This window comes from Nasonia vitripennis (assembly GCF_009193385.2).
Source record: "Nasonia vitripennis strain AsymCx chromosome 5 unlocalized genomic scaffold, Nvit_psr_1.1 chr5_random0005, whole genome shotgun sequence".
NCBI classification, from domain to species: domain Eukaryota; kingdom Metazoa; phylum Arthropoda; class Insecta; order Hymenoptera; family Pteromalidae; genus Nasonia; species Nasonia vitripennis.
In genome coordinates this window covers 187,778-201,295 of record NW_022279656.1, presented here as the reverse complement: position 1 = coordinate 201,295, position 13,518 = coordinate 187,778, and the positions used below count along the sequence as shown (strand labels likewise).

The window sequence follows — 13,518 nt, the reverse complement described above, 5'->3', positions numbered from 1 at the left end:
ACTGTGAGTAAGAAAAACTGCAATTTCGTAGCTATCAATATCTTTAACAAATTAGAACGATTTACAATTTGTATAAGAAATATTTATATAATATAAAATATAGTTTTTAACACGTTGTTGTTTAATTTTTTGTTATGGATTTTTATGAAGTTTATAAGGAAATTTTTCTATTAATAGATACATTTTTATTTTAGTTTTTAAGTATTTTTGTAAGTTTTTAAGCCTTTTAAATGCGATGTAAGTTTTTAAACCTTAATATTGCGATTTTCTTGATTTTTAGCTTTTTATAACTTTTAACTTGAGCATCTACTTTTTAAATACTCGAGTTAAGGTAAAATGCCCTCTTTTTTTAACTATTATTTGCATTTTCCCCCTTAAGGGGACACAACACCTTTAAACCCTGAAAAAAAGAACTCTAAGAAAAATTCATAAATTTTAACTAAATCATTTGAAATTTTTTATAGATATATTAAGCATCAATACCTTTAATTTTATCATGCTAAAACCTTCGTTATTCTTGCTGGCCCATTATGGCACTTAGTGCAAGAATTTGTGAACTTTTTCACAAACAAAGTATCCTCCTTTAGTTTGAGCCCAAAAGAACCGTTCGTTCACTTGGAATCCTACGGACAGTGAGCTGAAAATAGTAAAAACAACATTTAGAGAAAATCAACTTTAATATTTATGAAAATGGTTTAAAGTGTCCCTCACACATAGACTTTGACTCTCCGCAATTATGAGGTATATTCACTTATACCTCTGGGTTCTGTACAGCTTTTCTTACCTGCAACCAAAAAAGGCATATTATGAATTTTTATAAAAATGTGATAAAAAGGTTATGTTGTCCTTGATAATAATAACACTTTATACTTATCTTTTCTTTTGATCACTGTGCAGAATCTTCAAGTTAAAACTGCAGAAAATTACTAGTTCGCGAGCTCCAATCTCTGTAGAGGCTTTTTCTTCCATTACTGCAGTTTTCACGGAGTCCTTGGCCACTTTTTCACACACTTCACTGAATTGTTCGCTAATTGCATCACATGGAGACTGAGCCATGGGTATTAGTATGGGTAGTAGTCCATCAACCCACGAAATAGATGATGACCAGCGTGTCTAAGTCCAAGAGCACGAAATGTAACTACTGCTCTTCTTGATCACCCAAGCATGGTTCTTGACGCCAACTTTTCTGCATGAGTTAAAAGCTGTCAGCTGACCACACTCAATACACATTACTTGAATCTTGAATCGTAATCCTAGGCTTTGGATTCGCCAAGTTGACCTTTACCATGGCATTGGTTGAGAATCGAAATATCCTCAAGCGCAGGAAATAGAATGTTGATATCAGTCAATCTATTTCTGATCTTACAGGAATTTTCCGCTGCTGGAGTTTGTATCTTCTTTGATGAACTTGAAGTCTTGACTTGTTGGCAAGTTTATCCTCACTCGTTACTCCTACAAATCTTCTTTGCCTCTTCTTGCCTCTTCCTTGAGAGTACTTCTTGTCTAGATGTGTACACGCATACCTGCCCTTGGTATTTTGATAATCACACATATTTTCAAAATCACTGAACTTTACACTTTTTTTAAATCTTCACTACTCTGCTTTAAGACAAACACTTCACTTTTTTGTGGGGTTATAAGCTATAATCATAACCAAAAACACTGCAAAAACTTCTTAGATTAATTTAAAAACTCTTGTAAAAAATATCAGCTTTTTTTATGTATTAAAACATAAGCTGTTTTTACTCAGTGTAAAACAAATCCCAGGACCATATTCGCTGTGTTTTGAAATATTTGCTGTCTGCTAGCAGAACAGCAGGAACGGTCGCTCTGTTTCTTTCCGACACATTGATTCTAACGTGCCCACAGGTAGCACGCGGGCGCGCGATATCTAAATTCAAATAAATATCCCTACGTTTCGATCGGAGCCTTATATAGGAAGCAAACATAGACATTTATCTCAAAAATAACGCAAAAAAATCTCATCAATACGCTCTAATTTATTCACTAAAATATGTATGCGGAGCATAATATACGTATAAACTACGGTAAAAAATAGTATTTTCAACATTTATAATAAAAATTTTATTCAGTTTGAATTTATCAAACTTAAAATTAAAATTATTAGATAAAAAAACGATAAAAATTTTTTTTAATATTTTGCTTATAACTTTGCGGAATTTTTTTTTTCGATGAATGAGTTTCAGGAGTGTGTTCTACGGAAAATTTTGTGTCAAAATAGGCAATAAAAAAATCAATTTTTCCGAAGTTTAAAAGTGTTGTGTCCCCTTAAGAAAAGACAGCATTTTGGCTTCTATTTTCGGTTGCACTGTTCGACATAAGCTGGTGATATCTCTTGAATAAACAACACGTTATCAAGTGGCGTGGCAGCGCTACGAATGCGAATAAGAAGCAGACGAAACCGTGGCGCCTGCGACACTATTTACTATTCTATTTTGGTGTTCAGATTGTTCATCATACAGAAAAAAATGCTTATCGTTACTGTTCGCGAGTTTTTTTTTTTTTTGCTTATTAGCATGTTTTCTGAGCTGAACTATGCTTTGTGTTTGCATTGTCTGCTTGGATAAGAGATTTTAAGTGTTTGAGCGTTTGGGATCACTGATGACGGGATAAAATAATATGATTCATCGTATAATTCATGTTTCATTGTAAACGAAATTATAGACATTCATGATAATACACAATAAATCAAACTCGCCTAATCTTTTTAGTTTAATTAAATGATTTTTTTTAAAAGAGTTCTTACTTTCCAAATCACACGTGTTAGTGGAGCATCGCATTTGCTACTTCAACTCCTTAGCTAGTGCGCTGATCTGAATTTTCTGCATGGACAGCAGAATGTTAATTACTCAAACATCACGCAAACCGATATATCCTTCAATTTGTACCTTGTTACAACATATGCTACATAGATTTACGTTGCAATAATAGTGTAACAAAAAAATGAAAAATTTCAGAAAATGTTCATTTAACTTACTTCACTGTTATATGTATTCCGTTGAAATTCGATTTTTCTTAAATTAACAATTTTTGAGAATGTAAATACTAGTGGTGATAGCTTTGAAATATTTAAATGTCTTTTCTTCGAACATTGAGTGACTATCTTATATATCTTCAATAAAGAAATGTCATATAATTTATCCTCTGGACAATTTATGCAAAAATGATATAATTTTTGCAATCCATTTTTCAAATTTATATTATATTTTCCCATCTCTAAAAATATTTGAAAAAGTTAATAATTAAATTTAATAATTTTGCGTATACATGCCAACTAACTGTCAAATCGTCAACTATATATATGCCTATCAATTATGTCTGTTTCTACCTTTCTCATTACCTTATTAATAGCTGATCGTAAATCAAAATCTTAATCCAAAATTTTGAAACGAAAATAGAAGAAAAGAACATAATTTAAGCTCTTAATGGTTGAAATCGACCGCTCGGATCAAAAGTTATAAGGATTTTTTTAAAATCGCTAATGTTTGTCCGCTTGGACTTGATCGTCGGAGGATCTGTTCCTGTAACTCTTCAGCTGTCCTCTCATTTCTCTTATCTTATCTATCTCGAAAAAGAGATTATGGGTGTAAGAAAAAGAATTTGAATCCTTAACATATTCACATAGTAGTGTAATGAGTAGAAGGTAGCATTCCCTGGTAAAAATATTGATGTGATTTTGTGATGTATTGAAATTACGTATTTCTTCATGTAATGTTGATGTGTGATTTGTGACGACAGTTTGTTATGTACTGATTTCGAACATTTTATTACGTAATTTTATGACATTTTAGAAAAATTAAAATATTTTAGCTTCATGAAACATTTTTACGTGAATTAAGTATGTTTTATTATTAAATAAATATTTAATTCTAAATACTTACTACTAAATACTCTTAAATACTTTAAATTTGTTAAAATAAGTGGCCATATAGGACCTACCATACGGATGGTAGTGCGGAAAATAGGGGCTAATGAGTGATGAATATTAGTTATTTTAATTTTTTTTTAATATGCTTTAAGCCAAAGTAACTGAAAGCATATTAAATAACTCAAAGTATCATAAGAGTGCAAGAGAATCAATCGACGATACGAGTGATTATCTAGATTATCTAGAAGGCACACAGTACTTATTCGAGATGACGGGGAACGCCTCAAACAATGATGATTCAGCCAATGGAGGAGCACCAAATGCGAGCATGCTATTAATGAGCACCATAGCAAGCAGGTTTGCACTTATGAATTGCATAAGCGGCATTCCAACTTTTGATGGGAAAAAGAATCTTCGAAACTACATACAAGATTTGAGGAACGCTAGCGAGTTAGTCAGTGACCCGATTAAGCTGCAATTCTTACAACATGCTCTACATAAAATAACGGGATCAGCAAAGAAAAGTTTAAACAATAAAACGATAAAAAGTGTAGAAGATTTGATACAACATTTAAAGCAAAGATTTGGACCCGGAAGAAACTTCAGTTACTATAATAATAAGATACAGAACGTGAGAATGAGAGAATGAGAGAAGACACAGTAGGCGATTTTTATGATGAAATAAACGTGCTCCTGAGCAGTGCTAAGAATGCTTTGAAGGAAGAAAAAGGAGAAGAATTCAAAAATGAAATGCTGGCACCATTGGAAACTTTAGCAGTGGACATATTTATTAAAGGTTTACCTGCAAATTTGGCTGAGCGAGTAGATTACAGTAAACCCAATGATTCGCGGGAAGCTTATGAAGAAGCAGTACGACTAGAAACCAAGATGTAAGCTAAAATAATCCCAGATTCAAGACGATACAGAGGTAGAGGCCGATATTACAACAATTATAATGGGCCGCAAAAACCATGTACTGATATGATTCAACACCACATTCATTTAGAGAACGATGTACCTACAAACACGAAACAATATAGACACCCGCCACAGCATAAGCAAGTTGTGAGAGACAGTGTAGCCAAGAAACTAAGAGACAAAATCATAAGAAAATCCAATTCACCTTGCAATTCACCGATATGGATTGTGCCAAAGAAACCCGACAGCCATGGAAATCCAAGATGGCGGATGGTGATTGATTTTAGAGAATTGAACAAGAAAACAATTAGAGACGCATATCTATTACCGAATATCGCAGATATCATGGACCAATTGGGAGGTGCAACGTACTTTTCCATCTTCGACTTAGCAAGCGGCTTTCAACAAATACCAATGGCACCCGAAGACTGCTATAAAATAGCTTTCACAACAATCAATGTACATTACGAGTATACCAGAATGCCAGAAGGTTTGAAAAATGCCACAGCGACTTTCCAAAGACTAATGGAAAAAGCACTTAGAGGACTTCAGAACATTGAAATGCTTGTGTATTTAAATGACATCATTGTTTATAGCAAATATCTACAAGAGCACGAAAGTAGAATCAGAAATTTAATACAAAGACTAAGGGAAGCGAAATTGGTTCTGCAACCAGATAAAATTGAGTTCTTCAGAAAAGAAGTGGGCTTCTTAGGGCACATAATAAGTGCGAGAGGCGTGGAACCAAATCCAGAGAAAGTTGCAGCCATCGCTAAATTAGCCACACCCAAAAGCGTAAAGAATATAAGGGAAGTACCTGGAATGTTTGGCTATTATCGAAAGTACATTAAAGATTTTGCCAAAATTGCAAAACCGCTTAATGATCTATTGAAAAAGAATGTTAAGTTTGAGAGGACCGAAAAATGCGAAGAAAGCTTTGAAAAATTAAAACAGTGCCTCATGGTGGAACCCATACTACAACTCCCTGACTTCAACAAAGAATTCACTCTGACGACTGATGCATCGGATTACGCAATTGGGGCCGTTCTAAGCCAAGAGAAAGATGGATTCGACCACCCCGTACAATATCTATCGAGCATTAAACAAAGCGGAAAGAAAATACTCCACTACAGAAAAGGAGTGTTTAGGATGCACACTAGAAAGGACCCTGGACAAAGATTAATGAGATGGATGTTTAGATTCACCGGGTACGAGTACACTTTTAAATACAAGCCAGGAAAATTGAACAAGAATGATGATGCCATATCGAGAAATCCTCCAGAAATGACCGAAAAGGAAATAAATGAAAATCTGCCAAAAATAAAGGTCATGATTATAGATGACAAGCAGTACGGGAACAAAACCAAAAGTAATGCTTCAACAGATGGAACAACTTTTCGAAACAGAGCTCACTCAGCATCTGAAAGAACTACAGCACCAAGAGGAAGAGGGAGACCAGTAGGAGCGAAAACAAATAAGAATGCACCAAAATTGGATCACAGCGTGATTGTACAAAGAACGCGAGGGAGAACAGCAAAGGTAGAAAGTCCAATAGCCACCTACAAGGAGCAATACCAAAAGTGCCCAAGACAGTGAAGTCTGCCAAAATAAATAAGCACATGGACAAACCTTTGTTGAAAGTGACCAAACCTACATCAGAGACAATTGCAACTTGCGAAGAAGAAAGCAGCAAGGATACCCAAAGTGATACCGATTCTGAGGCATCCACCAATAGAAAACTCTGTCCATCAAGTGGGTCATGGATATCATCCACAGCATTAGCAGGGAGTGAAACCGAAAGACCACCACTGCCCGACCCAAGGTACAGTGGATTAAGAATTGATAATTATCAATCAGAAGACTCCGACTCAGATGGAGACACGTCATCGACCGACAGTCAAAATAGGACAATCAGTAATATCGAAGTGCTATTGAGTGCAGAAGAACCTTCAAACACAGAACCAAACACCGATGATGACTCCGTAAGAGAAAGTTCCATAAGGACCACTTTAAGCAAGGAAGAAGTGGAAGAAGCAAGCAAGAAGTTTGAGGAAAGTCTCAAGAGATATCATAATGCCAAAGAAGGACGAAGTGGATTCAGAGTACGAGTCGGTTACCGATGTACCATTGTGTCTCGCAGAAGGAGAAGAAATCACTGAACAAATGCGTTTTAGAATGCACGAACTCAACCCGCATTATGGTACTGAACATATGGACCAAGTCCTAGGAGAAAAGGTAAAAGAGTTAATAGATCGTCACACAGGCAAAACTGCAAGAGAATGGACAATGATCGTGACTCTCTCTCAGATCATGAATAAGACTTGAGTAGCGATTTTATAATTATACCGGGAGAAGGCAGACTATCTGATTTCCTCCAAAATAAAAGGTTCTCAACCTATAGCAAACAGCACCAAACGCACCAAGAAAGAAGTGAATAAAGGTATCGTAACAGAAACCGAAGACAATGAACAATCAGAAGTGAACATTAGGTATTCGAGACCGCCCGAAACAATAATGCCTTCCCCTTGGCCCATCAAGGGAGAATTATTACCCGTCAACAAAAGATATGACAACAACAACAAGTCTCACGACAAATTATGGATCGACAGTTGGAAAGAGCGTGGATTGTGTACCAATAAAAGATAATGTGAAAACTGTAAAAGATTGCCTGACCTATAAAAGGGATAACATAGTTCATTTCATATCAAAAGACTGTGAATGCAACAGCTCAATATCAAAATTATCGAAATCGGAGCGATAAAACCATTTAATCTGAAAAACAAGAAACCGAAAATTAGTCAAATACTGGTCACACACTACAAGAAATACAATGTATTTTCTGTGGTGTTAAAAGAAAAATACTTCAACACCATAAGAATTGAAGATTTAAACAATGCACTGATGAATCTCAAACAGACAATGGTCAACAAAGATATAAGAAGTTTCAGAATTTCAAAAAGAGGAGACCTCACCGATGATTTAGAGCCTGGTCTAATTAGTGAAATGCTCATGAGAATTTTCTCCAATTCGACAATCAAAATAACAATCTGCTTCGGAAAAGTCCAGTTACCCAGGGAAAACGAGATAAAGCAGATCATAGCAAATTTACACGACAGTTTAACAGGTGGACACAAAGGTATAAATCAAACGTACCAGAAAATAAGAAAAAGATATTATTGGCCCGGAATGAGAAATGACATTTTAAACTACATCAGAAGGTGCGAAAGCTGCCAGGAGAAGAAGATAGAACGATTCAAAACAAGAGAACCCATGCTAATCACCGATACTCCTATTGAAGCATTCGACAAAGTATCAATAGACACAGTGGGCAAACTCAGAATGACGCCCAGCGGGAATTGCCATTTGCTAAGACGCATTAGTCAGACACCTAATTTGTCAGTTCGGAGCACCCAGAGCAATTTTATCCGATCGAGGGACCAGCTTCCTATCTACCATAGTTCAATGCACGCTAAACTTATTCAAAATAAATCGCTTGACCACTTCTGGCTATAGACCCCAAACCAATGGCACTCTCGAAAGAAGCCATGCGCCCCTCGTCGAGTTTATCCGAATTTATTCTGAAAAATACGATGATTGGGACAAATTAGCACCCTTCGCGGCATTTACGTACAATACTAGCGTACACTCAGTAACTAACTTCACCCCTTTCGAATTAGTCTATGGTAGAATAGTTTTTTCCCCATTTCCCTATAAAAATACCCTCTGATGAGAAGTTAAGAACCTATAACACATACATTAGAGATTTCATATTGCGACTCGATGATATGAAACTCTTAGCGGGTAAAAAACAAATTTAAAACAAACATAAATCGAAACAAGTTTACGACAAAAAGGTTAGGAAATTTAAGGGAAAAGTGGGAGGCTATGCCAGACTTATCACTGAACCTCGAACAGGAAAGTTTGATGGTTATAGAAATAAGCCCTTGAAGATTATTGAATTTATTGGTAGGAAAAATGTAATTTTAGAATATCCTAATGGTAAAAGAATTCGAAAGCATATAGATAAATTAAAACATGTAGAGGACGACTCTGATACCAATTCTGATTAATTAATAACATAAACATAAATAAATTTCAAATAAAACATTCATAAAATTCTTATAAACTCCCATTAACTCATATCAAAATTTGCAGGATGAATAAATTAAACAAACTTTTGCTTATAATTTTAAATATAATAATAACGGCCCAAAGTCAAATGGACCTATTGGACCCGAATCCTGGCATCTACTTTGAGAGAGTGAACGTCATGAGAACAAGAAGAGCTGACTGGAAAATTCAAATCTACATCGAGATGGATGAATTCATGCAGATACATGCACCATTGGAGTCATACAAGGCCGTCTACAACAGCTGTTTAACGCGAATCGAAGAGACAAAATGCAAACATGCATTAGGACTAGATCTTATAAAGTTAAATGACCAAACTTTGAATGAGGTACAAAAGCAAATAAATGAAACCATCAAAACAATGACACATCAATCGTATCCAGCAGTGAGAAACCCCAGAAGCATTCGAGTGAAAAGAATAGCATCCCTAGGAATAATAGGCTGAGTAAGCAAAAGATTATTCGGTCTAGTCACCACGGACGACGTAGACAATATCAACACGAACATAGACATGTTATTTCAGGACCAGACGAAAATCGTGCAGATAATGGACCAAAATGCGCATATAGTCTCAGCCAAATTGAAGAACTATATAACATAACCAAAAACCACCAAAAAGTGCTCCAAGGATTCGAAGCAAGCATGACCAAAACAATAAACAAAATGTTAAAAGAAGACGATGAACTAAAACATCTAGTACAAATAGCTGTATACGTAAGATGCCTAGAACCAACACTGAACCACTTAATAAAAAGCAACGAGAAGGTTTTGAAAGTACTCAGATATCTGAAAGAACGAAAGATCTACCCGGAACTTATAACAACAAACATGCTACATCAAATTATGACGGACGTAAAGAGAACCAGCGAAAACCTGGACTTTGCTATACCCACAGAGCATTTAAGAATAGAAGAAATAATCAAAATATCAGAAATTGACGCGATTCACCAAGACGGAAGGACCATTGCCGTAATATATGTACCACTGGTGGACAGAGAACTATATAAAATTTACAGACTACATCCGGTGGCAGTACCACAAAATGATCAAAACCAAACAACAGAAATAGTCTTCGTGAAACCATTGCATAAATATATAGCAATAAATTCCAATCAAGAAAGATACGTTAAGTTTGATGTGGAACCCACAATCAAATGCGCAAAAACACACTATGCCCTCATTTGTCCAATACTTGGTCCATTTGAGAGCACACCTACATCAAAGGACTACGAAGTAGGAATGCTATTAAACCCCAACACAGAAACACTAAAAAGCTGTGACATAAGATATGGAATCAGTGCAAAAACCCAATTGAAATATTTAGAAAATGTTCAATCCTGGTTATATTCAGCTATCAAACCAGAACAAATGCGAATTTCGTGCACAAATCAAAGAGACACAAAAATAAAATTGGAGAAAGCCGGAATAATACGACTCTCACTAACGTGCGTCGGGAGAACCACCGACAGCATGATATTTGGACAGGAAACCAAATCCAGTCGAACTACATATTTGTATAAACCCGAAATTGATCTAAAAATACATGACATGTACTCCATTCTCAACGAAAAAGACCAGAATCCTGGTCACGATGCACCCCAAAGCATTTAAATAATTGGACCTAAATCTGACTTTAACCAAGCTAAACCTTTAAAACAAATAATAGAAAAATTAAGTGAATTAAAAGAACATAAAAGACACTAATATAAAACAAACACTCTCCTGTATAGCGGTCTAACCTTCCAACTGGTTATCATAGCAGGCATCATAGCATTAATAAAGGGAATGAAATGCAGAATGATGATACCCTGCCCAAAATTAAATAAACAAACATATAAAATACCTCAAACTAACGAACCCAATTGCGATAACCCCATAATCGAAACAAACCTAACAGACACCCCTATTACTTCGAAAACGAAATGCAATAAATTAAGTAAATCCAAATCATTCATAATAGAAACCCAATTTAAAAATGAAGCGGAATACGATTATTAACACACCCCTGTATACGAACCAAGTTTTAACAGTACATAAATACCCCTAATACAAAAAAAAATCTATATTTACAGAAAGTAGCAAGATGACCACGGCAGCTACAAGCGTATCAATATTTTGCGACATGCAGGTGCAGTCTGGACCGTTGTGCGAGAATTTGAACAAGTTGGGAAACCACGGTGTATTTTTACCGAAAAACACAGAACAGACCCCAGAAGCAAAAAGATTACTATAACTTACGATACAGTAATGGAGGCTATACGAGCAAATGATTTAAAGACCATACTCATAATAGAAAACAAGTTCAGAAGACTGGCTAGAACAGTACCAATACCGATAAGAAGGTCGCTACCCAATGAGAACATTCCTACTCCAGCAAAAAGAAATCCTTCGGTCCAACGCGAAGTACGAGTCGTGAACAACACGCAACAAGCTAGAGAAATGAGTAAAGATAGGTTATTTTGCATTTTACCCTGGCAAGGCATCGATAATGAAAAGGATGAGACCTTTTTCCAGCACTTTGCGGAGTTTGGAAAGATGGTATATTATGAGACCATACGAGACAAAAAGAGACGTTTGTCATACGGCTACGTTCAATATTTTGAGGAATCCGACGCAGAAAGAGCAAGAAAGAATAGTGACCCAACGTACAAAGCAACATTTGCAGAACCTAGAAAGAAGAACCGAATTACATGACCAAATTTGTAAGAAACAAGCCAAATGGACCAATTGTCAGAAACCTATGGCAGCTTCCTCAGCCGGAACAGCAACACCTCAACATGTTCCCATGCTAACCAAAATCAGAAAGGAGGCTAAGGCGGCAGTAATTCAACAAGAAGTACCAATGTTAAGCAACATCGCAAAGCCAATGTTACCAGAACTACCAGTTACTAAAGATACCAACACCAAGTAACACCATAGAAGTCGGACCGGAACGAGGCACCACCATAAATCAGGAAAAACGTTTAATTCTTGAAATAGACCCAACCAATTCTTACTTCATAACTCGCGTTGAAAATAAAAACACTCCTAAAAATGTCTTAGAAAAGATGGATGTAGATGAAAAATCTAAGGAATAAAGTAAAGCAAAACCCCATTATAATAAAAAAAAATAGTTTTCCTTTACCACGAGCATAACTAACAACCTGATCACACATACATACACAAACATAATACAAGCATTAAACAAACACAATAGAAAGGGGAACATTAATGATGATAATATGAGAGTCACAAATGGCCATATCAACTGAAATGTCCCCGTTAATTCTATCAACAAAGGTTTAAAAAGCTGACACCTAACTCACATAACCCACTGAAACATAAAATGTTCTGTCACCACATACGTGGACGTAGCATTTTTTTCTTCCTTTATTCGACTCACACATTCAGATATAGAATATTGTTGTTTCTTGATAAGCCATGGACAGCAGTAGCCTGTAGGTTAAGCCATGGACAGCAGTAACATATGGGTTAACACCGTCTTTAGGTCAAACCCACAAACAAAATCTCCCGCTCGCTAAATAGAGCAATCTCAAACCCACAAACAAAAATCCCTTGCTCAAAACACATGCGCTTTTGATTTGACGAGAAAATTTTTTTTTGGATTAATAAGGCCCATTTTCTCTTGCTGTTAGTGGCCCTGTTCTGCTACGTCTCTTTTATTTATTTTTTTTACTCATAGCTCAACCTCAAATCCACACACACACACACGAATAAAAGAAAAATAGACCTCCAGAAACCCCCAAATGATAAGTAGACAAAGTGTACCCCTAAAACAAATAAACATTGCATGAACAATATGTCAAACCCTAAAACAATATCTAACATTACAGCATGCAACGATACCTTCTATCTTTCATTCCTCTTTGTTACAGGAAAATGGACCAAAACAAAATAGACATCACGGACATGGGAGATTCCAAAGTCCTCATAAAATTCAAAAGACAACGAGAACACGCCATGAACGGGTTCATGACACATGGACCATACGTGATCACCTTCATACCAACGGCGACACCACATATGTATATAGCAAACGTCGAATATGCAAAAGAAGAGGATAAAAACAAGGCGATTAAAGCATACACGAAGTCAAAATCACAAAGTATAATGGAAAAAATGGGCTATATAGAAGGCAAAGGCCTAGGCAAAAATCTACAAGGTAGAACGGACCCAGTGAAAGCTGTATCAAACGAATACAGACAGAATGATCAAAAATCAAAAATCCCTACAGCCACCCACCCGAACATAAAAGCAAAACATTTAAAACCCATAGAAGTCTCGTCAATGGCGTTTCTCTAGTCAAAATCCCACCAACCAAACACACTAGATGTGTATGTCAAGCAAAACAATCATAAGCTAGACGCATTAAAGAACCATGAGCGAAAGCATCAACACATGATAAAACACATATAGATCATGTGCTGAGCGATAACTCACAAGACATTAACGACATTACCTAAAAGGGAAGAGAAACAGCACAATTGACTGGAGACCAGAACAAATAATAATAAAAAAAATTGCAATAACAACAAAAAGTAAATTAAAGCCCTTTGCCCCTCCGAATAAATCGAATCATT

The 13,518-nt window shown here is 35.9% G+C and overlaps 1 protein-coding gene across 1 annotated transcript; it reads left to right on the top strand.

Moving 5' to 3' along the window:
* The first annotated feature begins 9,580 nt into the window (after positions 1–9,580).
* Positions 9,581–10,549, top strand: LOC103316489. The gene has a single exon (XM_008210327.1). The coding sequence runs from the start codon at positions 9,581–9,583 to the stop codon at positions 10,547–10,549; it is 969 nt and encodes a 322-aa protein (XP_008208549.1).
* Positions 10,550–13,518: the final 2,969 nt, after the last annotated feature.

Bases quoted from the DNA above. Each gene is read 5' to 3' on its own strand.
- LOC103316489 (XM_008210327.1), top strand. From the start codon at position 9,581: ATGACCAAAACAATAAACAAAATGTTAAAAGAAGACGATGAACTAAAA.